The 24,426-nt window shown below is 43.7% G+C and overlaps 1 protein-coding gene across 8 annotated transcripts in view; it reads right to left on the bottom strand.

Annotated features, from left to right (window-relative positions):
• MARCHF8 (membrane associated ring-CH-type finger 8) overlaps positions 1-24,426 on the bottom strand; it is a 122,956-nt gene that overhangs the window by 5,666 nt on the left and 92,864 nt on the right. For 5 of the 8 annotated variants that reach the window (XM_042960275.1, XM_042960274.1, XM_042960273.1 and 2 more), the window contains 5 exons: positions 17,277-17,327; positions 17,144-17,194; positions 3,556-3,638; positions 2,469-3,308; positions 867-1,047 (listed from right to left, as the gene is read on the bottom strand). In XM_042960275.1, coding sequence (XP_042816209.1) covers positions 867-1,047; positions 2,469-3,308; positions 3,556-3,638; positions 17,144-17,194; positions 17,277-17,327 — 1,206 coding nt within the window. The remainder of the gene's footprint in view (positions 1-866; positions 1,048-2,468; positions 3,309-3,555; positions 3,639-17,143; positions 17,195-17,276; positions 17,328-24,426) is intronic. The other 3 variants (XM_042960278.1, XM_042960276.1, XM_042960279.1) reach the window with 2 other exon arrangements.

Raw genomic sequence — 24,426 nt, 5'->3', positions numbered from 1 at the left:
CCAAATCCTACTGCTCCTTCAAGAACGGCTTCAACACCCAAACATTCTGTGAAGCTACCACCGCTCCCCTCCCCCAGCGCTCCAGCCCACAACCAATGCTTCCTCCTTGAACTGTTGGACATGCTCCGCCGCGACTTAATCTTCGTTCCCTTCGCACTGTCAGGTGTTTCGATGTGATCATGTGATTTTCCTTGAACTGACATATTGAGATTCCGAGATAAGAACAAGTCTTTCATTCTTCCAAACAAAACCTTGTATGCTGGGCATATAGAAAGACACACTGAAAACCATTACACAGGCGGCAGCTGCCAGATCAGGCTCGCTCAGAGGGGGCAGTGACCTGGGGCCTGAAGAGAGGTGCATTTTATGTAAGGCCTGAGGTTCCTTTCTTTTCCCATCCACTCTCACCGTGCCAACTAGCAAATATTTATCACAATATATACAAATAAATTTACTATTTCATTCTGTGCTCTGTGTCAGAGAGAGATACTAATTGATGTCTGATGTACAGTCCTACTCAGAGGCAAGACATGAGCAGTTAATATGTACAAAGTTAACTCCTAAGATGTCACAAAACAGTCTGTGGCCAACGGCCAAATGACTGACACAGATAAGCAACCAGTCTTAGTTTGACGGAAAAACACATTAGGACTGAATGGTCAGAAAGAGCTTCTTCCTGAGAGGAGGGAGTGGGAAATCAGAAACGGAAACGATGACTTCTGTAGCACGAATGTATGCACAGCCCCCACTTCTTACAGAAATGAACACAAGCAAGCTACGGCTCCATCCAGTCCAAGGTGCTAACTCTTCCCAGGGCCCTCGTCTCAGCAAGGCGAGAGCACTTCTGAACGTGTCCTCACACGTACTTTTCTCAAAGGCTTCAGCTTGACCTCCATGATGAACTCGTACTTGCAGAGCTCACAGCAGCGTGTGTCGGAGCTCTTGATCCACTGTTGCAGGCAGGTCTGGTGCACGAAGTGGAGGCTCCCTGTGCAGCGGCAGGGGGTGATCAGAGGGCTCTCGTCATCCCCTTCACAGTGGCAGATCCTGCAGCAAAGGAAGGCCAGTCGTTACCGGGAGGGCCACACGACAGGGGAAGAGGACGCTTCGGGGGAAGGTCAATCCCCCCCCAAAGAAAACTTTCAGCGACAAACATCACAGAAACGACTACAAGCACAAAAACGCACAGACACGGATGAGAATGATTACTACAAGCTAAGAACTTCTAGCTTACCGCACCAACATGGAAAGTCTGGATGGCATTTGGCATCAGAGAGGAAAAAATGATATAAGAAATGACAAAGCAGCCATTTTTGGGAAGATTTAAAAATGTCACTGAGAGACGAATTTAAGGCAACATGGAAGCATCTTTCAGAACATGTTAAAATAATTAGGGGAAAAAATTTCTGTGTGAAACAAAACCAGCACTCTACCTTCCAAAATTACCGGTGACTTAAAAAGATGACAAATCTGCTTTTATCTATAATCACTAATTTCACCTTCACACACAACTACACGTCTCCGTCCTCCCTCAGAGAGTAAACAGAGAAAACACAGAACCTCTCTTGGACCCAAAAACCCCATGATAAGGGGCTACAATTTTATTTCTTTTTTGAGGAAATGAGAATTTTAAACCATTCATGGCTTCTAAGGGTGCATACAAGAGGATATAGCTACTAACCTCAAAGAACTTAGACTTGTGAGAAACAGAAGGGTCTCTTCCAACAGCTGGAGAGCAGGTAGGGACACCTGACCTGGGGGGAGCCAGGTCCTGGCCCTGGCCAGACTCTCAGCTCTTTGTTTCTGTGAGAGAGGTTTCGGAGACAACTGTTAGAAATGTACCAGCTGGCCTGGAGAAGGGGCGCCTAGGGAAAGGCTAGAATGGGGAAAGGATGAGCCTGGTGACAAAAAGCAAATTCTGAAAGGTTCCGGAGGCCAGACAAGGATGCTTGCACACAGGAAGACAAAGGGTGGAAGTGGAGAAAGGATGAGGGCAGAGGTGGCTGCATCCAAGTTAAAAAGAAGGAAGGCAGATGGTACTGAAGAACGGCCTCTTCCCATGCACACTGTGTTGCAAGTGGAACAAAGGGCAAAAATGAGGCTGGGAGGGGCCGGCAAGGCTTAACGTCTAGATCATCAAGCTGGAAAACTGGAGATACTATTTTCTTTCTTCCAATCTCCTTAAGCAAAGTCTACTTAGTTTTGGTTGAGAAGAGTCAGCTTGGCCTTTAATATGTGTAGCTTCTCCCTCTTTTATCATCTGTGAAACTACCTTGGGACCCATGTCATAAAAATTGGTTTTTCAAATGATACCAATACTCCATTCTTCTGGAGAAAATTATTAACCCACAATTGTCTATAACCACCCATTACTTCATTTTCCTGAAACTTCACATATTAAAGCAAGATGAGGCCACAGAGGTATGGGGAGCAGAGATGGCCAGAATGATGGTTCTTGGCAAACCAACCTGCAGGCATCCCCTGATGTGGATACAGGAGATATGGGGGGGCATTTTTCAGAGGGGGGAGAAGGACAATCCAGGTCACTGTCCTTCTCCACTGAGCAGAGGGGTGCCCGCAGGACCTTGTTCTTCCATTTTGCAGATGCGCTGTCCTCAAAGACATCGTCGTCTCCCATTTCATCAGAGCAGAAGCCCATGCTCCCTGCCAGCCCGCTGGAGGACTTGGCGGTGTGCAGGGGCGCGGCACAGCCCTCCAGCTCATGGAACCTGTGCAGGCTGCTGGCGCTCGAGCCGTGCGAGAGCGAGAACAGGTACCGGAGCAGTCGCCGGCTCCTAGACACAGCTTCAGCATCCGCTCTCTCTTCCAAAAGAGGGACGTGGATGCCCCCCTTGCCAGCTTCCACCTCTGAGGCAACTGAACGGTTGGCAGAAAGGGATGAAACGCAAGAATGTTTGGAACTGCCAAGAGGTTTGTGATGCTGTGCTTTTTTTTCCTTCTGATGGAACCTGTTAATCCTGAGACCTGGATCTTGAGGGAGTATCAATTTCCCTTCGGAGCGAGTTCTTTCCACATAGTCAAAACTTTCCGAAGTGTTCTGGGGCTTCTCACCCACATCGTTTAGGGATTTTGAGAACTTTAGTATTCTTCTGGCTTTGGTATTGTCAGCAGGCTTCAAGGCCTGGGTCCATTCTGAACCACAGGAATTTCTCTTTGACAATGTGTCTTTACAGATAACTGTCACAGTGAGCCCTTGTGTCAGAGAACTCTGGCATTGAGGAGCTTTCAAGACAACGGCAGACTGCACGGGACTTTGGTGACAACACTCAGAACACACTGCACTGGAACTGCATGCAGAGAACAGTGGAATAAAAGCACAGAAAGTAAAAAACAATCTTAAAAGAGAATAGACATCAAAGTGAAGAAATGAGACTCATGTGGTAACTTGGTGAGCAAACAGCACATAAAATTGGGCCAGCTGTTTAGAGCAAAGGCATTCTGACCAAGCAAATGGAAAATCGAGAACCTACAGGCACTAATGCTTATTTCTGGGATGTCACGTGAACCACGGCAACATCTGAAGCAGAGCGTTACCTGCAGATGTCCTGATTGGATGGCGTGACAGAAGTGCGAGAGAAGGCGGACACTGGAGCCGACGCCAACGAAGAACCCCCAGCCTGCAACGACACACCTCCAGTCAGTTTCAGAGGAAAGAGTAAAGGGGACAGTGAACACCATCCCCTTCTGAACGGCAATGGATGGAGAATCTAAGAACATCTGTCCTTCCTACTGTTCAGTGAATAACATCCATTAGGTCCCTATGAGTTGAGACCAAACAAATCAAACAGCACTCTTTCCCTTTATGTGGGTCAAAGTGTAGCCAAGAAATATTTAAGACTTCAGAGCAGTAATACCGATCTCCTGCAGATTCAGTGGTCCTTTATTTCCTGAGCATCTAAATTTAATTAGTTCATACATAAATCAAGAAACCAAGTACTAGACAGAGGGGCTCCTGGCTGGCTCAGCAGGTAGAGCATGTGACTCTTGATCTCAGGGTTGTGAGTTCAAGCCCCAGGCTGGGCATGAGGCGGGGGGAGGGGGGTAAGAGAGAAGGAAGGGAGGGAGGGAGGGAGGGAGGAACCAAGTACTAGATGGTATATGCAAATGCAAAAGAAATGTGAGGTGCCGACAATGCCAGTGCTCACCTTTTGCACCTGGCCCTCTTTATTTAACCTGGTTCTGGGGATGAGCCTAATCAAGGGTATAGCAGGCTGTGAGTGCTCTCTACTACTCACCTCACACTGGGTCCGTGAAACCTTGCTACCCTATCAGAGCTCTTTACACAAAAAAGAGACTAGCTAACCACAGAGCCACCAATCCACAGCTCAACCCAGGGCCCAGAAGGGGGCTGAGCGCAGAAGGCTCCCAAGAGTCCTAGTCATGGGATTGGGAATTAAGAAAAATAAGAAAACTTAAATTCGAAAGAACATATAGCACAAAGTCATGGCATAGACCAGGAGTACTGAGGGGCTGTGAATAACCCAAAATGAGACAAGAGCTCTAGGAAGGTGAGAAAGCACCATAATAAGAAGAGAAGTGGAAGGAGAGGAACAAGAATATAAGGGTGTACCTGAGCTGAGGAAGCAGAGCCACTGCTAAAGGGTCCCCCAGCCTCCTACAACCTCTGTGTGGTCCTTGCCTTCTCTAGGCTGCCAATTCCTGCGTTCCTATAGCCCTCAGAGCACCATACATATTCATATAAATGCGTTCCTCCCTCCTCAGACAGTCAGCCTGAGTGAGCATGTGCCCCACACAACACAACCCAAACGGCCACATGAAAACAGTACTAGGAGTCCATTACTAAGAGCAAGCCCACATCACCTCCCTACCTTCCCCAGGCCCCCCAAGTAGCCTTCAGTACTGCTCCTTGTTTTGAAGAGCCCCACTCTGGCCCACAATTCCCCAGCTGAGGCTTAGCCTCCACTCTTGCTAAGTGCGATCTCCACGGGTGTGCTCTCATCCTGGCACTCAAGTTACAGAACCCCTGCCACGGGCCAGCCACCAAGACAGGCAGCACCACTGTCCAGAAGCTCTCCCCATCCGCCTTCTCCAGCAAATGCACCCACCCGAAGAGAGCCAGGACTGGCACTCTGATTGAGGGCTTCAATGGACCACTATTCCTGCTCCCGAGCAAGAGAATTAAATGTCACTTCAAATCCAGCTCAGCCTGAAACCTGGTCCAGGCAGTTACATGATATCATACAGCATGTATATGCTAAAATCATGCAGTGTTACTCAACCAGCACCTCTTCTGAGTCACCGAAGTATCCACATGTTCTAACTAAATGTGGAAAATATTCAGCGTCCTGGGAAGAGATGGGTCTCAGACAAGGAGCTGAAATCAAGGGAAAATGGCCTCTCATTCCTGCTCTGAATTCAAGTGATCCATGTCCAAAAGGGAAGTCTGGGTGGTGACTGCATCATTACACACCCGCAACGGGGGAGTGCTTGGAGGCAGGGGCGAAGAGCCTCAGAGGAGAACAAGGCCTGCACCAAGTAGGCAGCCGGACAGTCCGCACACACAACAGGACCTGGGATCACTTCCCCACGAATTTCGTGTCTCAGGTGGACTCCTGGGAATGCACACAGTCACGTCTGTACTTAGAGCAGAGCGTCACACCTATGAGATGTTGACAATGGTCCCAAGACCCTTGTCTGCTTATCTGGGAAACAGGAACAGGCTCAGCATCCTCTGTCTGGGCCCCTGTCCTCATTTCATTCTCTCCAATGCCACAAAAAATATCATGAGACACTTTTCAGCAAGATGATAAATGTCCAAGCCTCAACAAGCCTCCCAAGTACAGAGAAAATTTTTCTCTTATTAGATCATGATTTTCAAGGAAATTTTAACTATCTACTTACTGCTGTTTTATATGAATACAAACCAACAAATGCCTTATGCCAGCTGAATGAGAAAACTAGCAAGATTCGTGGGGCCATGAGAGCTTCCATAAGAGGTTCCAGCTGTTATCAGCTGAAGAGGAGCACCTGTTGAAGCTCAGGACCAGTCCTCGTGTAAAACGATCACCAAAGCATAGCATCAACAACTTTACAGAGCTTAACTCGTAGCTGGTATCCAGCTGAATAAAACATCTATCAACCTACCAACGAGGATTTCAAAGGCTGGACTGATCGTCAACAGCAAGGACAAAAGGAAGCCTACAAATACAGTTCAAATACAGCGCCAGGGTCCAACCAGGGGAGTCAAGGTAAGTCAAGGGGCTGGCAGTCCCCTGGACAGCTCTTTCACTCTTCCCGAGGCAGCAGGCTGGTGGCATGGGGGAGGTTATGGGGCAACAGCACTCACCTTAAGGGAAAAGGAGAACACCCTTTCTCCTCCACAAGATCAGACCACACAGGACTGCTGTTGATGAAAGTATGTGTAAATGTTCATAATGAGAAAATTACGTGTCAACAAGATTAAAGCCGCGTGCTCCTGGAGCTCTCTGTCCGTCCTCAAACAAGAGACTTTGTGGTCATGGAAAGGAGTGTAAAACAGCTTCCTGCAGTGATGACCTGCCCTGGAGAACAGGCCCCTCGGCGAAGGGCCTCCTGCATCCGCCCTCAGAAGACAAGAGGAAGCACAAGAAGTGCCTGGTGCAGAGCCCCAGCTCCTACTTCCTGGACGTGAGGTGCCCAGGGTGCTACAAAATCACCATGTGTTCAGACACGTGCAAAGTGGTGTTGTGTGTGGGTTGCTCCACCGTCCTGTGCCAGCCCACAGAGGATCGGCAAGGCTCACAGAAGGACACTCCTTCAGACGGAAGCAGCACTGAAAGCACCCTGAATCGACATGAATGGGAAACTATCCCAATAAACAGATTTTGGAGAAAGAAAAGAAAAAAAGAATGTAAAGCAATCTCACCACAAAAAAAAATTTCATAAAAACCCCTCTTCTTAAGATGTCATAATCAACTACACAAAATAAACCTCTGGATTACATAGAGATTCCATTCCCAGTTGATTTTATTTCTTAGGAATGACAATTTTAGACAATTTGTTTTGCACTACTCAAGTCACTCAGTGGTTGCCCTTCCCTATCATATAATTCACTGTTTTAAATGATTTCATCAAGGCTGTCAGAAACAACCAAAAGAAAACTTCCCATGTAGCCTCGGTAGAAGCTGGCACTTCATTCTCCCTGTTTCTTTTTGCTAGAACTTACTGCCATTCAAAGGGCAGACTCAGCGAGTACACTTCTCAGTCCGTGGCAGGAACTTACCAATTTTACATCAGAGGGACTTTCCCTCTGCAAGACACCAGCCGTACCTTTCCCAGCTCTCCTGCTTCACTTCCTTCCCTCGCTCCTTCCACTAGGTTGCTTCCCAACCCCCTTCTCTGCCACCTCCTCTTTCTTCTCTGCTGCAAACTTCCACTGGGCCTTCTTTTATCAGCAAAGCTTCTTTTAAACATCTGAGGTCTCAGGCTCCTAACAAAAGTAAATTCACTCTCTGATTTACATCAACAGGTACAGGGCCACAAGAAATGGTCTGGTTGGGTTCATTTGCTTTTTTTTTTTTTTAAGTTTATTTATTTATATTTTGAGAGAGTGGAAGAAGGGCAAAGGGAGAGGGGCAGAGAGAGGGAGAGAGAGACGGAGACAGAGAGGGAGACAGGGAGAGAATCCCGAGCGGGGGAGAGGGGTAGAGAGAATCTGCTGTCAGCACACAGCCCAACTCAGGACTCCACCCCATCATGAAACCATGACCTGAGCCAAGATCAAGAGTCAGCCGCTTAACTGACCGAGCCAGCCAGGAGCCTCTAGGTTCATTTGATTTTAAGCCAGGAGCAATTTGAAGAAAGACTGGATAAGGAGGGTAAGAGACAAGTAAGGCCCCTATTTACAATTGACCTCAAACTTAACAGAAAAAATTGGGAAAGTACAGATGGCTCTTAAAACATAAAAAGATGCTTACCTTACCCTCTCTTACAGTGAGAAATACAAATTAAAACTATAACAAAATGTACTATCAACAACAAAAGTCTGGTTTTTTTTTTAAATCACAGAATACCTGTGTTGGCAAAAGTGCGGGAAAACAGCCATGCCTATACACCGCCGGTGGCAAAGCAAACGGCTAAACTTCACAAGATAGCAATGTGGCAATTAGATTCTAAATTGCAAATGCACGTTCACTTGGGCCCAGCAATTCTCCTTTCAGGAATCCATCCTCACACATATATACAGAGAGGTTTGCTCAGCATTGTTTGTGGGAACAGTCGCCTGCCATAACCTCAGTGCCCCTGGGCTTGGAGCGGAGTCCATACTGGCCACAAGGAGGGAATGGGCAGAGGGGAGGGCCATGCTCTGTGTGGGCCTGTGCAGACTATTTATCAGGGAAGGGTGCACACTTCAAGGCTCCTAACAGTGGTTTGCTCTGACATGTGGAAGGAGACCAGGGACCCTGGGCAGGAGAAACAAGTACTTCAATGGAGACCCTTCCCAACCATGACACCACTTTTACCATCAGTAGGCATTTACTACCTACAAATTGATTTTTAAAAAATAGCATGTGATTAAAAGTTTAAGAAGTAAAATAAAACTACAGAAGAAGCACAACCAACTGTATCGATTTCCAACTCTGAGAAAACCAGTAAAGAAACTGGTCTAGTGAGTCATAATCTACATTTTTAAAACAAGAAATAAAATAGATGATGTCAGAATGCATCTGACATCACAAGGATGAAGTCTTTTGGAGGAAATTTTTCTTTCAGTTGTGTTTGTGAGTGAACTGAGTTTCAACATAAAAACTATTTCTTACCAAGGATCATGGTCAAAATAATTTGAAGTCATTACTGTATTTCCACAAAGAAAATACAAAATATCAAAACAAGTTAGAGAAGAAGATGGCTAATCAAGAGAGCAATTTATACCATCAGCACAGAGATTTCAGAGGTGAGGGCTCTGACAGCACCCAAGAGAGAGGGGCTTTCCTTTACAAGGACAGCATTTGCCAGCTGTGTTAGGTTTCTATTGCTGTGTAACAAATTGCCACAAACTTAGTGGCTTAAAACCACATGAATTTATAATCTGGCACACAGTGTGACGGGATCCTCTGCTCAGGGCCTCCCACCTTTCTGGAGGCTCTGGGGAAGAATACACTTCACATTCATTCATTGTTGGCAAGATCCAGTTCCCTGCAGGCTGTCCCAAGTCGGGGGCCACCTGCACGCCCCATCGATCCCTCCCATGTTCAAGTCCATTCTTACTTCTAATCTCTCGTGTCCTCTTCTGCCACCAGCCAGAGAAAGTACTCTGCTTTTAAGAGCTCACATGATTCCACTTATACAATATAACATCGTGGGAATGACGTCTCATCATTCACAGGTTCTGGACATTAGGACGGGGCATTTTAGAAATCGTGCTTATCAGACCAGCTTACGTTCACTTATTGCTCGGTACGTTACTAAAGGCTACTGCCCATCCTCACTCCCTCTCAAACCACGAGATAATAATCTGTCCCTTACTGCCACCTCAGCAGGCCTGACTTCACATAATAAAGCCAAATAGAGTCTCACTTGGTGTTTGTACTCTGCAGTACAGGCTGCGACTGCATTTCAGTAAACTTTCTGCTCAGCACAGAAGTTGCTCTGTGAAAACAAATGCTTCCTTATAACAGACTCTGATTTCTATAAATAAACACCCAGTTGTATTCAACTGCAAAAATGAGCTACCATTGAAGGAGAGGCCAGTTCTGTAGCTGCTCTGATAAATACATGTTGACTCTTGATGAAGGGCTGTGCCAAGAACAAGCTTTCACAACGGCAATTAATTAAAACTGACCACTAAGAAAGTAAATATAGAATATATACAATATAGGATTCATGGAGGAGAGTATGCACTAGAAACTACTGAATTCTAAAATGAGTTCCATTATAAACGACTCTCAGCACTGCCTAGCAAGTAACACTAACACTGAATTCTTTTCTTCGGTGGCCTTTTAGAGACAGTTAGAACTACGTGAATACTACTATGTCCCCAGCACAATGAGGGGCATATATCACAGTACTGTAGAGGCAAAGCAACAGCTGAAGGAACCTTCTCATGGCTCATCTTCTAAAGTAGGCTTCCAGCTACTGCTGGGAACCTTACAAATATAGCTTGCTTTCAATAAACTACGCTGATGGCAATGATTTCTGAGCAAAGATGGTTTCACATTCCCAGAACGTGCAAGTATAACCATATAAAGATCCAAAATCATGGTACTGGGTCACCCAGCACTCCACCCTCCCCCCTTGCCCCTCCTGGGGCCGCTCCAACACCTCACGCTGCGTGACTGGCCCCTCCACAGGTTGCTCCTCAAAAAGTGGTTTTTACTGTACTTGTTACCCTGGTCCAATTCTGTCATAGCAGTTATCAAGGTTCATAAAAAGACGTTTCTGTAATAATATGCTAACTCAGAAGCTGCTGCTGTTTAGCCTAGTGTAGTGCCTGGCACACAGTAGGTGTTCGCGTACAGCTGAATGAATAAAACAAGTACACTCTGGAGTGACTGCCTATTCGTAGGTTTAAACAGGTTCTCAAACTTGTTGGTCTTAGGACCCCTTTATGCTCTAAAAAATTACTGAGGTCCCCAAAGAGCTTGTGTTTATGTGGGTGACATCAATCAATCTTTACTATACTTGATGACCTTAAACCACAAGGCCACCAGCACATATTCCACTAGTGTCTGAGAGAAGATGCCATCTCTCGCACTGGAAGCTCCACTGTGCATTCATGAGAGAGCAAGAGTGAAAAGGCAAATAAATAACCTGTTGGTGTTATTCGACACTGGTTTTAACCCTGCCTTTTCCCCCCACAAGAAGACTCGGAACCAAATTTTGAAAAGAGACCACTGGAGACCAAGCTGTAGCCCAAAACTAAACTGTAACCAGTCAGAAGAAAACAATAAATGCAAATATGGTCTCTGCAAAAGGGGAGCCAATAGCAAAACACTGCCCATGACGCTCCATCAGGATCCCAAGTGAGGCTACACTGTGTTGATGATGCCACTCAACTCCTCCAAGTCATTCCCCTGCTCCTGCCACAGGAAAGTAAGTATCTTGTCTTTGGGATAAATGTTTTCTTCAGAATAAATTAGGAAAGGCATATTTTGCCTTGTACTTAACCTGTAAGTCTGAGCAACCTAAGTCTGTCTCCAATCAACTTTGCACTCAGAAACACAGAGAAGCAGACACTGGTCTTGACAACCATAGCACAGTGTGTGGCCTCCCTCCTAGGGCTGTGTTTACATCTACACACGACATCCTCCTATAACTCATTCCTATCTGATGGCAGTCAAAACTAGAAAATACTTGAGAGATCTAGGAGAGTCAATGCTTAAATTCACTGAGATTTGCTTGCCAAAAAAACAGAACAGCAATAATTTTAAGGGCTTGTTACACATGTCCAGTCTGACTTCTACCCAGGAACATTTGATCAACCAGAGGCACATAATGCTCATGGTATCTGAATAAAATTATGCAGAGCTCTAAAATATTCTACTAGGTACCAGCCTTCAGCAATGTCAGCCTAGTAAGACTAGCTGCCTGGCTGCAGAGAGGACAATACCCATGCTCCAGGCTTCATGATACAGGTCTAGCTTACCACTGCCATCTTCCTGTAAGTGCTACCAATCATGAACTTGCTTAAGAAATTGTGTCACCTGGACCAAGTCCTATTCCCAGGGTCAAATGAGAATGCTTCCCTCATTGTAAATTAATGCCTTATCTGGGTGTTATGAGAGGCCTGAGCAGAGGCTCTGGAAAGTCCAGCCCTTAGGATGAGCCTGACCTAAGCAAATTCCTGGTATCTAAAAAAAACTCCAGTGGCGCCTGGGTGTAGCTCAGTTGGGTAGGCATCTGCCTCTTGATTTCAGCTCAGGTCATGATCTCACAGTTGGTGGGATGCAGCCTCACATCAGGCTCCGTACCAACAGTAAGAAGGCGGCCTAGGATTCTTTCTCTCCCTCTCTCTCTGACGCTCCCCTGCGCATGCTTGTACTCTCTTTCTCTTTCTCTCTAAAATAAACATTAAAAAAAAAAAATTCTAGTGGGACTGAGTTCAAGCATCCCACAGGGAATTCCAACCTTCTTCTAAAAGATTTTAGGGCAACGTACAGTGGTCCTCAGTGTTGGCCCCCAGCCAACATGGCCCCACAGTTTACAGGCACCCTGCAATTAGGCAACTATAACAGTCATCACTCCCAGTACATATGCCTAATGTCCCGGATTTCCCAAGGAGGGGACAACCAGTTTTCAACAGTTTAATCCTATCCTGGCTGGCTCCTTTTCACTGTTTATGTTCTGCTTTATGTGCCTCCTCCTGAGCTACACCTCTCCCAAGCAGCCCTTCTAAACTTTGGTTCTTTTCATTCCCTACCTCAGCTCCTTGTCTTTTACCTTCATAATAATTCTCTTCATCTGCCAGGTACTTTATGGAGGTCTGCTTACTCCTCTCTTTTCTGTTTGGTTCAGCGTTCAGAGCACAACATCAGACATAGAGTTAAGTGTGGGACAAAATCTGAACTCATATAATCCTCACATATGCTGCACTGGGCCCCCTTGTCTATGTTACAGATAAGGACACCTCATGCCGAGGATACCCTATGCTGAGTGAGGAGACAGCCTTTAGGCAGGGGGCAATTGTGGTACAATTCCCCTGAACAGGGAAGCGTATCACTTCACCCTGATGTGCCACAAGCAATCACCACTCCGAGGCTGTATTCTGTACCTCGCCGCATTCCCTTCACCAGCCCGAGCTCCAAATTACCCTGGGAGTGAGGGCCATCTGACAGCCAGGTGCTGCACATCACATTCCTGCAGCAGACACCCCCCTCCACCCTCCCTTCTCCCTCACCACATGGCCTCCCAAATCCCCTTGTCTGTCACAGTGCTAATTCACAAAGGGCAGAATCAGGAGAAGTGGTGGGTGACAGAATAAGAGTTTAGTTGACATACTGAAGAACATATTTTTCATAGCTATGTTTTAATTTCACATCAGAAAACTAGCAAATCAAAAATGTGATTTCAGATACCATACAGTGATACAAAACGTAATTAAATACAGTAAGCCCGTTTAAAGAAAATGATTACACAAACAGCACAGGTAATGCACAGGGTGAGGGTGGGGTGTAGATGGTCATGCCTGGGGAACCCTGCTGACCCACACCCTAGGACCCCTCAGCAGGACAAAGGTCAGGGTGAGGCTGCATGGAGAGCTGCATTCAAGTGCCCCTCTTTCCATAAGCATGCCTTCAGGGTCTCACCCTACCTCAGCTTCTCTAGGCACTCCGTCAACAGAACAGGTCTTTTACTAGGGGGCAATTCTACTACTTCTTTAAAAAAAAAATAATGATTTGCTACACATTGCTGCAGTATCATTATAAACTATGATAAGTGCTTTAAATGAATGAGTTTGCAAGTGGCCAGGACCAGATCACCTTAGATCTGGCACATCAAAGTAGAGGGTTTGAATCTTATTCTAAATGCAGTAAGAAGCCACTGAAGGCTTAACAAGAGAAGCATTAGGATTCTATTTACCTAGTTGCTGGGTGGTAGCTGATTTGGGAGGCTGCAAGAAGTCAGGCAGATTCTTAGAAAGTTACTGCAGTAATCCAGGAGGCTTGGGCCCAGGACACAGCTGTGACGATGGAGAGAACGATGAGCTAGACATAATGTCTAGCACAACGCTATGCAAACATTTGCTCAACAAACATGTACTAAGCAACTCCAGGGCTCTGAAGTTTTACGGGCAAACAAGATATAACCCTAGCCTCATGGAACTTACTTACTTGTGGGGCAAAGGGGCAACAGTAAAAAAACAAACAAACAAACAAACAAAAAACATCAATAAAAACTCAGGCAGTGAGTGACAGGTGCTCTGTTGAAAACAGGGAAAGGTGACTAGGGGACCACTTAGGGGGTCAGGATGGACCACTAGGATGAGATAACAAATTTCATGAAAACTTGCACTTAGAATCAATAAATGATACCCACTTAACGTCATTACCATTGATACAAAACCAAGTACTGGGTAAAGACTCTGTGATCGAAACTGCTTAAATGTCTCAATATTCTTCCTTAATTAACTCTCTAAGAGGATCACACTTGGATGCCCATTTTAAAAACAGATGAGCCACCTAGCTGCCTCTCACACATCCCATCTAACCTTCCTGTTTCCTGTAAGGGGAGTTAGGTTTCTGAGGCTTCAAGAAAACATGGGGTGCCTCCAACAAACACTGAAACACCCCCTGTAACAAATCACTCTGTAACAAAATCTATCTAGCTGGGATACAAAGAGACAGACAGAAGGTTTATGTTTACCTGCTCTCAACTTCTAACTTCAAGTAACTTCAGTTACCTGTAATCGGTAAACTGCATGAGCATAATGCGCTCTGCAGGTGACTGACGACCAGCGCTGACAAACCAGCGCTGAACCCAGCTGGAGGCTGAGTCAACAGAAAAAGTCTCCTGAGAGACACAAGGGAGATTCCAGGCAGCATAAAACATGTCTGTGTTCTAACCCTTGTTTGTATCTTCTATCTCAAGGGTACTAAGTATCTGCTTGAGTATGTCTGCTACACTGAAGATGGAGTTTTACGCGCCATGGCCTAAAGGGGCATCGAACAACAGGCTCATTTTATAAATACTGCAAGAAAGAAATGCAGTCTCAAAAACAAAGTTATCTTTCAGAGCAGTCCTGCCCTCCCTCCCCCAGCACCATGTATCTGGTTCATGCCTAACAACTCTACATCAGACAACTGTTCTTATTACAGAGGGTACATCTTGCAACAAAATTTCAGGCTGATGGCACACCGGGAAGCAATGTGTGCACACACCTCTCGAGCGATTTTCCTGGAGGAACCAGGATTTCCCGCGTGCAGGAGGAACCTCTGCTTTGAAAATGGAAGAGGCCCACAACTTCTTGGCCCTCCTCTGTGGCAGAAAACTCTGCTCCAGGAAACCAATTTGACAATAAATTTCACATATTGAAAAAAAAAAAAAAACAAAAAAAAAAAACAGAAAACAAAACTCTGCTCCACACTTTAACTCTGTTTTTTTTTTAATTCTGGACACGATCCCTGGGTTGTGGGATCAAGTCCCATGTCAGGCTATGCACTGAGCGTGAAGCCTGCTTAAGATTATTTTCTCTCTCTCTCTCTCTCTCTCTCTCTCTCACTCTGCCCCTCCCCTACTCTCCCTCAAATAAAATAATAATAATAAAAATAAAAATAATAATAATAATGTTACATTCAACTTAACCAGACAGGCCATCTGGATTTGCATCTTCTTACTTTTCTCAGTGCTTAAACATTGGGCAGCACCTTCAAAAGTGGTAGGGTAATGGGGTGCCCGGGTGGCTTCATCGGTTAAGCATCCGACTTCGGCTCAGGTCATGATCTCGCAGTTCATGAGTTCAAGTGCCGCATCGGGCTCTGTGCTGACAGCTTGGAGCCTGGAGCCTGCTTCAGATTCGGTGTCTCCCTTTCTCTCTGCCCCTCCCCTGCTTGCATTCTTTCAAAAATAAATAAACGTTAAAAAAAAAAAAAGTGGTAAGGCAAAACTTGCCATCTCACTCAGACAGTAATGATCTACCACTGTACAGTTCTATTAACTCCCGCATTCCTAGCTGAACAAACAGCAGAAGAAAAGAAATGGAGGTTGGAACAAGAAGGATTCACTGAAAGGTATTCATGTGAAGTGGATGAAGCCTGTGGCTTTTGAATGACTGTTCTGCGGGGAAGGTCAGGTCAGGAATGCACCGAGAAGTACTCTAAATGGCCTTCGATATCACATAGAGCATATGGACTTTACTTTTTTTTTTTAATTTTTTTTAACGTTTTATTTATTTTTGAGACAGAGAGAGACAGAGCATGAACAGGGGAGGGGCAGAGAGAGAGGGAGACACAGAATCTGAAACAGGCTCCAGGCTCTGAGCTATCAGCACAGACCCCAAAGCGGGGCTCGAACTCACGGACCATTAGATCATGACCTGAGCCGAAGTCAGACGCTTAACCAACCAAGCCACCCAGGCGCCCCTACTTTTTATGCATCATGAAGTGAATGAATGATATATGGTGAGGTCAGAAATATGCCTAGGAACAGACTAATTGTCTCAAAGGACTTGCTAGATTCTACTTTTAATTTTAAAAAGGGGGTGATACAAGTGAGAATAGGTATACAGTTTGTAAATTAAAATGGCATATAATGTGTTTATTTCTGACTACTTGGGAGGCTGGAGACAGCAGAAGAGGATCTGTCACATTGTTCAGATCTTCCTGTGAGGATCTGTGCCAGTGTCTGGTCAGCTGACACAGACATGGGGAGAAGGCCCATCTCTTCAAGGAGCCTACAAGGACATACTGCATGGACAACAGGTTGGCCAGAGCCCAGGATGGGCCAAGATGAGCAGGGCATGCAAACAAAGTTGCTGAGTGCGAGACACTGTCCGCTGGCTCCTGGGTCACCCCACAGCAGCTGACATGCTCCTGACAGGCTAGTCGAGCGACTACACCACAGGTGTGCCACGTGCTGTAGGATGGCCAATTCACCCTGTCAGCCCTCATTTTCCTAGCCACTTTCCAACTTGAGGTGGCTCTGGATCCAGTTCTGGGCAGTGAAATGTAAGCACATGTCAGGCAGCTGGCTAGGGCTTCCGGGAAAGCACTTCCTGCTGAAAAGGGTCACTCTCAGCTGACAGACCCCTCCATCCTTCATCATTTTTCTCATTCCTGCCAAGGCCACAGCCGTGGTACCTGGAGGTCCAGCTCCCATCTTGAGGCCATGAGGTAACAGAAAGCATAAGGATGACGACAATGTGCCAAGAAGGTGGCACGGAGAGGACAGAAAATTCCTGTATCACTGACAACATTTTTGAGCAACTACATCAGCCTTGGACCACCTATCTCCAGACACAATTAGAACCACATAAATCCATAATTATTTAAGTCACCAGAGTTGGCTATTTGTTAAGATCAAATGTGCTCCTAATGGAGGGGGCAGATTCTCTGGTGACTCTCTGAGATTTTTTTTTTACCTGAGAGTAAATGATTTCTACTGGGAGAAATAGGTTTTTCTCCTATTAGTCGCTAACCGTAACACACATTCAGAATCGCCTCACTAGAAAAACATAACTGCCACACACCTTGTTGTATGGTCCTAGAGCAGACTGAGAACTGTATAAATAACTCTGCATCTTGAAAAGAAAGGAGTATAATCACATTTAAGCTAGGAGAAACCAAACCAAAACCCCAAATAACATACTTCTGGCACTCTACCTTAGAAATGTTACTTGAATGACTCATGGAATGTCCCAAAGTCTTCTCATTCTGCAAGAAAACCAAACAGGTGTTAAGTATCAAGAAAATGAAACAGGTGATTAAAATGTGCACAGACCATTAATCATAATAATCCTGGCAATCATTCCCTCAATTAGAATTTGCTGAGCGTAAAGTACTATGTGCCAGCAAAAATGAATAAAACAATAGTCCCTGCCCTAAAGGAACTTAAGTTACCAAGAACAGGAATTTGGAATTAACAAAAAATAAGAGGGCTACAAGTGTCTTAAGGCACATTCGAATGGAGGTTCAGAGGTGAGAAATAGCATGTTCAGTTTACTGTGATGTGGTCCATGCTATGAGGAGCCACTGTAGGATGAGGAAGAAGAAAGCAGGACAGCTGACACCACCCAGCTGGTCTGGCTGTCAAGTGTTGAGTACTCAAAAGGGACATCCCACCACTCACATCTGTTCCCTTGTTTCTCCTCCTGGGTTAGAGAAATCGGAGAGTCATGCTAGCCTCCTCCATCTTTAGTCACAAAGTCTTATAACAAATTCTTCCTCTGTAATGTCTCAGTCTCCAACTCATTTGCATTTCTACTGTCAATGCTTTAGGTTTAGGTTTTCATTTTCACTTCGAATTCTTGAATAACCTCCTACCTTATCTTTCTTCCTTGAAAATGACCTCCCCGACCCAGAACTGCTATGGACTGGATTGTATTGTGTCCCCCAAATCCATATGTTGAAATTCTAACCCCTAGTACTCAGAAGGTGACTGTATTTGGAGATAGGGTCTTTAAAGAGGTAATTATGATAAAATGAGGTAATCAGGGTGGGACTTGACCCAATATGAATGGTGTTCTTCTAAAGAAGCTGAAATTCAGACAAAGGTACACACAGAGAGAATACCAGGTGAAGACATGGGAGAAGGCAGGGGCGGCCATCTGCACGCCAAGGAGAGAGGCCTCAGATGAAACCAAACCTGCTGACACCTTAATCTTGGACTTCTAGCCTCTAGAACCATGAGAAAATTAACTCCTGTTGCTTAAGCACTCACTCCGTGGTGATTTTGTTATAGCAGCCACAGCAAATGAGTACAGTAATCTTCCACACTATAATTTTCTTAAAAAAAAAATCAGTGAACATTCCAAATGTAAGTCTGATTTTCTAAAAATAAGAAAGTAACTCTTCTTGATTCCAACTGGCCTTGCTCTAAGCCCAAATGAGTAAAATAAAACAAAACAAAAAAACTATTAATGGAAGAGATGATCTCATTTCCATTTTTAAGATTATATATTCTCTATTCATCTCACATTTCACAATAACCATAGGGAAGACTAGAAAAGGGTGAGACACAATTAGCAGGTAAAATTCTTTTGGTCAGTCAGAAGTACAAAGGAGCCAGTAGATCTAAAACTGCTTTGAAAGAGTGGATTCCATGCCACCAAGGCTCCGCCAAAAGAGAACTAGCAATCAAGAAAGTGTTAACTTTCCCCTTTCCCTCAACCCACCAAATTACATACTGCCTTGACTTTGGTATACACTTGGCTTTTGAACACTCAACATCCCTAAAATGTTAGCACAGAAACATTTCAAGAGCTCCCAAGTGGCCTGCCAGCTGGCGCTTGTTTTGACAATGTTGTCTTGTCTTCACAGCAATGTAAATGTGCAATTTTTTAATTATTTTCTATATATTCTTATTTTATAAATCTGAGTGAAAACAGAAGTTCAAACTCTTGAGTATAATACAATACAGACACTGTTACTAAGTGCATAGCCTCAATGGAATGTTTCTTGGTCTTAAGCAAGTCAATCAGATAGTTACAAAAGAAAAGAACAAAATTATAAAGTATGGTTAAAGTGTTGGCAATGTCACCAAAGACTATTTCTAAGAGACCAGATGAATTAGGAATTTCATTCATTCATCTTATTCGTGCCTTCACTCACGGGGAATGGAGAGTCTGTCCACAGAACAGGTAAATCTGTAACCATTCAAGTTTCATTCATGAGTCAAGAATGTACTATGGACAAACACAGGGCACTGCTGTGAATCCAGGCTTAGAGGCTCATCTACTGGCAATTTACCACTAAATTTTAATTTAGTTTACTAAACTAAAACAAAGATACCACACGTCCTGGATTATCGGTACAGAAAACCATTACAACTGCTATGACATTACCCACTACCTTTCAAGAAATGGCCAGTTTAACACTACCTGGAAATCCACAAAGACGTTCTGAGGTACTAAGAGAAGCAGTAATTCCTTTCCCTGACTTTTTTTGACACTTACCATTCCATAGACAGGGTTATTAGGGTGGGTCTCACGGTTAAGCTAGGTAACTTTATAAATCCAGACTGAGATAGAAAAGTTGCTTATTACCTTATGAACTTGAGAAATAAATTTAATGATATAAGCCTGTGCCCTGTTTCCCTTGTTAGAACAATTCAACTAACCTGAATTTAAGTAAATATTTTTTAAAAGGCTTATAAAAACTTAAAAAAAAAGAACAATTCAATATTTTACATTGGTAAAAATCAAACAACTTAACCAGCCCCAGCAGATACAGATGTTATAAAGACTGAAATCTGTCAATATTTAGAATTGCTTCTCCACTGCCTGGCAGATTAACAATTCAGTTCCAACAGACCATTGTAATTTCCCTTAAATGCTGCTACATTTATTCGGACTTACTGAAAATCTAAGAAGTTCAGGACCATAACAGAACTATTTTTCAGGAAGCAAATCCCAGCATGCATTCAAACCAGTGACTCATTCATTCCATACTTATTTACCATCCGACTACCACATGCAAACAACCATATTAGGCACAAAACATGGACAAAAATGAATCTCGCTCCTAGGCCTGTTCTAATGACGATGTCACCACAGAACTGCTTTGAAATTGTGTTTTGATGAGAAATATACAACCAGGGGGGAAAATGAACAAAAACATTTTTAAGAACGTTAAAAAGCACATACATGAATTATAGCAGGGTACACTGGTACGCTTCGGAATAAAAAGAAGTAAAGTTTACCAAACATCAACGTTAAGAACGGGAATTAGGCATACCAAAGAGAAAAAGAGTTCCATTCCAGTTTAAGCCAAGACTAAGCTTCAATGCCCAAGTCATACAGACTTCAGCAAACTATTTTTATAAATCTTTAATATGCTTAGTCACCACTTAATGGGTCCACCACGTTGTAATCCTGGGAGAGAGAAAAGCCTCACTGCTGGTAGCAAAAACTGTTACCTTCCTTCCTCCGAGAAGGCACCAGGTGATGCCACACTGTGATACCACCCGCTCCCCTGGCCTTCTCTCCTCTCCATGTGTCTCTGGTGGGCTCTTTTTGTCTACGTTAAGCAAGAGCTCCTCAGAACACAGTTCCATATCCTCTTCTCATTTGTGGTCTCCCCTAGAGCAGTGCTTCTGAAACTTTGTGCACTTGAATCATTTAAGGACTTTAGTAAAAATGCAGATTGTGATTTGTTAGGTTCGAGGTGGGTTGAGATTCTGCATTTCCATAAGTTCCCAGGTGACTCCCATGCTATTGGTCCCCAGACTACACTTTAAGATGCAAATTTCATTCCAAATCCTGGGCGAGCATAATCCATAAAGGCTATGATTCATTTTTTTAATTGAAGTATAACTGAATATAATTTTTTTCAGTTTTTTTAAATATGAAATTTATTGTCAAATTGGTTTCCATACAACACCCAGTGCTCATCCCAAAAGGTGCCCTCCTCAATACCCATCACCCACCCTCCCCTCCCTCCCACCCCCCATCTACCCTCAGTTTGTTCTCAGTTTTTAAGAGTCTCTTATGCTTTGGATTCATTTTTTTAAAAAGCAAACCATGACTAATATAAAAGTGAATTTCTGCATACAATATGGCAGTGAGCTCACAACTGAGTTAATACAAATAAATCAATCAGTGTATGACTGATACATACACTGGGAAAGGAGTCTGAGGGTGTGAGAAAGAGAAGTTTTATTAATGTAAGATGTTACCAAATCACAAAGATAAAGAGAAGCTCTGTTGAAGAATAAGGGACATTTCACAACTTAATCAGTCCTGTCAATGGCGTTTTCCAAGTCCATGTGTGGCTCCAATAGCATGTACCTTGCGGGTAGAACAGAGATGCAGAGCCCACAGAGACCAAATACGCTCTAGAAAGTAGAAGCCAAGAATTAACAAGAAGACAATGAGGTGAGATGTCTAAGCAAGTTTTAAGGATTTTGTATAAAGGAGTCAAACAATTAAACTTCATGTGGGAGCTTCCCTGAAACTCTGACCAGGACCAGTGATTAAAAACACAAGAAACAAACAAGGAAAAAACAAAACAAAACAAAAACACTCTGTGTAACAGATAACTATGTATCTACCCAATACTCATCCCTGCCAACAGAACAAATTTGTTCTGAGCAGGAATGGACCCAACCCAAAGACTCTCTCACTCTCTTTTGCAGTTAAGGCTAAATATGTAAGAAAGTTCTCCCTAGACATTAAACTTGAGGTTTTCTGGGACAACATTTTGCTTTCCTGATATAGGCATTGCTCCTTTCTCCAGCATTCCTCCTTACCTCAGTCACGCTGGAATAAAGATAGCATGCCAGGAGGTGCAGCAATCATGGTGGGACAGTGAGGAGAAAAAGTATACGCACAGGTCTCCAACTTTTTAGTCTTAGGGCACCTTTACAATGTAAGTTACTGAAGACTCCTAACATTTTGAGCATGGGGGTTATATATATTTATATTTTCCACATTACAAATTAAAACAGGGGCACCTGGGTGGCTCAGTTGGCTAAGCGTCTGACTTTTGATCTGGGCTCAGGTCATGATCTCACGGTTCACAGGATCAAGCCTCACACCAGGCTCTGCATGAGTAGCACAGAGCCTGCTTGGGATTCTCTCTCTCTCTCTTTCTCTCTCTCTCAGCCTTCCCCACCCCCACTCATGTGCTCTCCCTCTCTCAAAATAAAACTTAAAAAAAAGAAAAGAATGTTTACAATATGAATCTCTTAATTCAATTAGAATAATAAGCCCAGTTAATATAAATAACATTTCCACGAAAATAACTATCTTTCTGAAGAAAAATAAGTGCACAGAGTAACACAGTTTTATATTTTTGTAAATCTTTTGGATTTATAAAGTTATTGTCCAATTAATAGAAGACAGCTGGATTCTCATATGTGCTTGTACATTCAATCTCCTCTGTTGTTTTTAACTGAAGTAAATGAAGAAAATTTGGCCTTATACAGTTAGGTATTTATAAAAGGAATGTGTATTTAAAAACTATTTGAGGTAACTGGATATTCTTTGTACTACACAAAAACTCAAGTAATTAGCTGTGATGTAAACTCTAAAGTGACATTAATAAATTTTTAATACTCCATTAAAATCAACTGGCCATCTTTTACTTTGATTTTCTCTCTTAATCATGTATGACTCTATAACATCACACCCTTGGCCATTTAGAAATTATTGGTTCACTGAGTTATACAACTCTTTCAATACTGACACAATCCGTTATGCAACATGAAAAAAAATCACTCATTAATATGACAACCAGCATCTTTAACTATTGAAAAGTTACCAAGCTCACAGTGATGGATACGAGTTTTCCAAAATTCTAATTTTTGCTTAGAGATGTCAATTTTTTTCATTGGCAACAAAAACTGTTACTTGCTTTCCTTGAAAAGAAAAACTGGCTCATTCATTCAATTTAGACAAAATGTCTGACAAATCTCCAAGTCAGAATAACTAGAATTTGCCAGTAATTCTTTCAAATAAAAATTATATTCCATTAAAAACACTGACTAGTTAACTTAGCAACTCAATCATAGACGTGCTTTACCCTGAGGCAATCGCTGCACGCTGGCATGCAGTAGAAATGATTTATACCAGATATGCAAAGATGGAATAAAACACATAATCTATAATGAGGAGAACAGTCAATTAAAAATGACACACATATTAAAATTAGTAGAAAATGAAGTCAAAGTATTGTTACAACTGTCTTTGAAATGTTCCCAACGTTAAAGAGATGTAAGGTATAAGAAATATATCAAACTTCCAAAGATAAGCAAGCACTAAAAAAGCTACACAAAGAGATACACTTGCTAACACCATACATAAAATAAAAAGAAATTCTTAAAAGTTTTCGACTAGCCCACATGATGGTAAGAAAAAGAGAAGTAAGAGAGATGGGGAGAGAGAGATGGGGAGAGAGAGATGGGGAGAGAGAGATGGGGAGAGAGCGAGAGGGAGAGAGAACAAAACAGTAGAACAGAAAATAAAAAGTAAAATGGCACCCTTAATTCCTAAAGTATCAGAAACTATCCTAGGGGCGTAGAGCAAATAGAGAAACATTTATTCAAGAAAACTGACTACACCTTGGTAAGAACACTGGGGATCTGTGGCATCTGAACCACAACCCAGTCCATCCTCAGGCTGACAGAAGCTCTACTCTGGGAGGGTGCAGCCAAGAGAAAATGGCTCTATTTCTCCCCAGCTCCCAAGAGCACAGAATGGTATCTCCAGGAGAGAGGCAGGCCCCAAGCATTACACATCCTACTCCACCATCTCCATATTGTAGAAGCCATGTTCCAGGCAAAAGTGATTAGAAGTAGGTCTGGGCTCTCTCCTGCACAATGCCCACTGGCAAAGCAGAAGCTCTACTCCAGGCATGGCAGACTGAGTGTAATGTGGTCCCAACTTTGCTTGGCCCCACAGACTAATAGGGTGGAAGTTCCACACCAAGAAAGGCAAAACAAGAAAGCCACAGGCTACTGCCCTACCAATGTACGGCTCATAAAGCAGGTGTGGCACTTCAAAAGATGTGGGTCACCTTACCTGCCCCCAGCTCTGGAGCGTAAGCTTTGATTTTGCAAAGGTGGAAAGGCAGGCCAAGAGAAGAGAGCTCCTCTGCTATCTCCAAGGAAACAAACATTAACTATAATAGAATACGTAGAAATTCAAGGCTAATGGTGCTGGCAAAAACGATGACATTTTATGAGGAGACTGGTAGCTCCAAGAGAGCAACAAGCAAAATCACAAAACAACTAAAAGTGTACCACAGAAAAGCAGGGGCAGAGACAACTAAGAAGGTCCTCCAGAGGATGGAAGAAACCTCAAATACTGGTCTT

Source organism: Panthera tigris, chromosome D2 (genome assembly GCF_018350195.1).
Source record: "Panthera tigris isolate Pti1 chromosome D2, P.tigris_Pti1_mat1.1, whole genome shotgun sequence".
Taxonomy (NCBI): Eukaryota; Metazoa; Chordata; class Mammalia; order Carnivora; family Felidae; genus Panthera; species Panthera tigris.
This window is presented reverse-complemented; position numbering and strand designations above follow the sequence as displayed.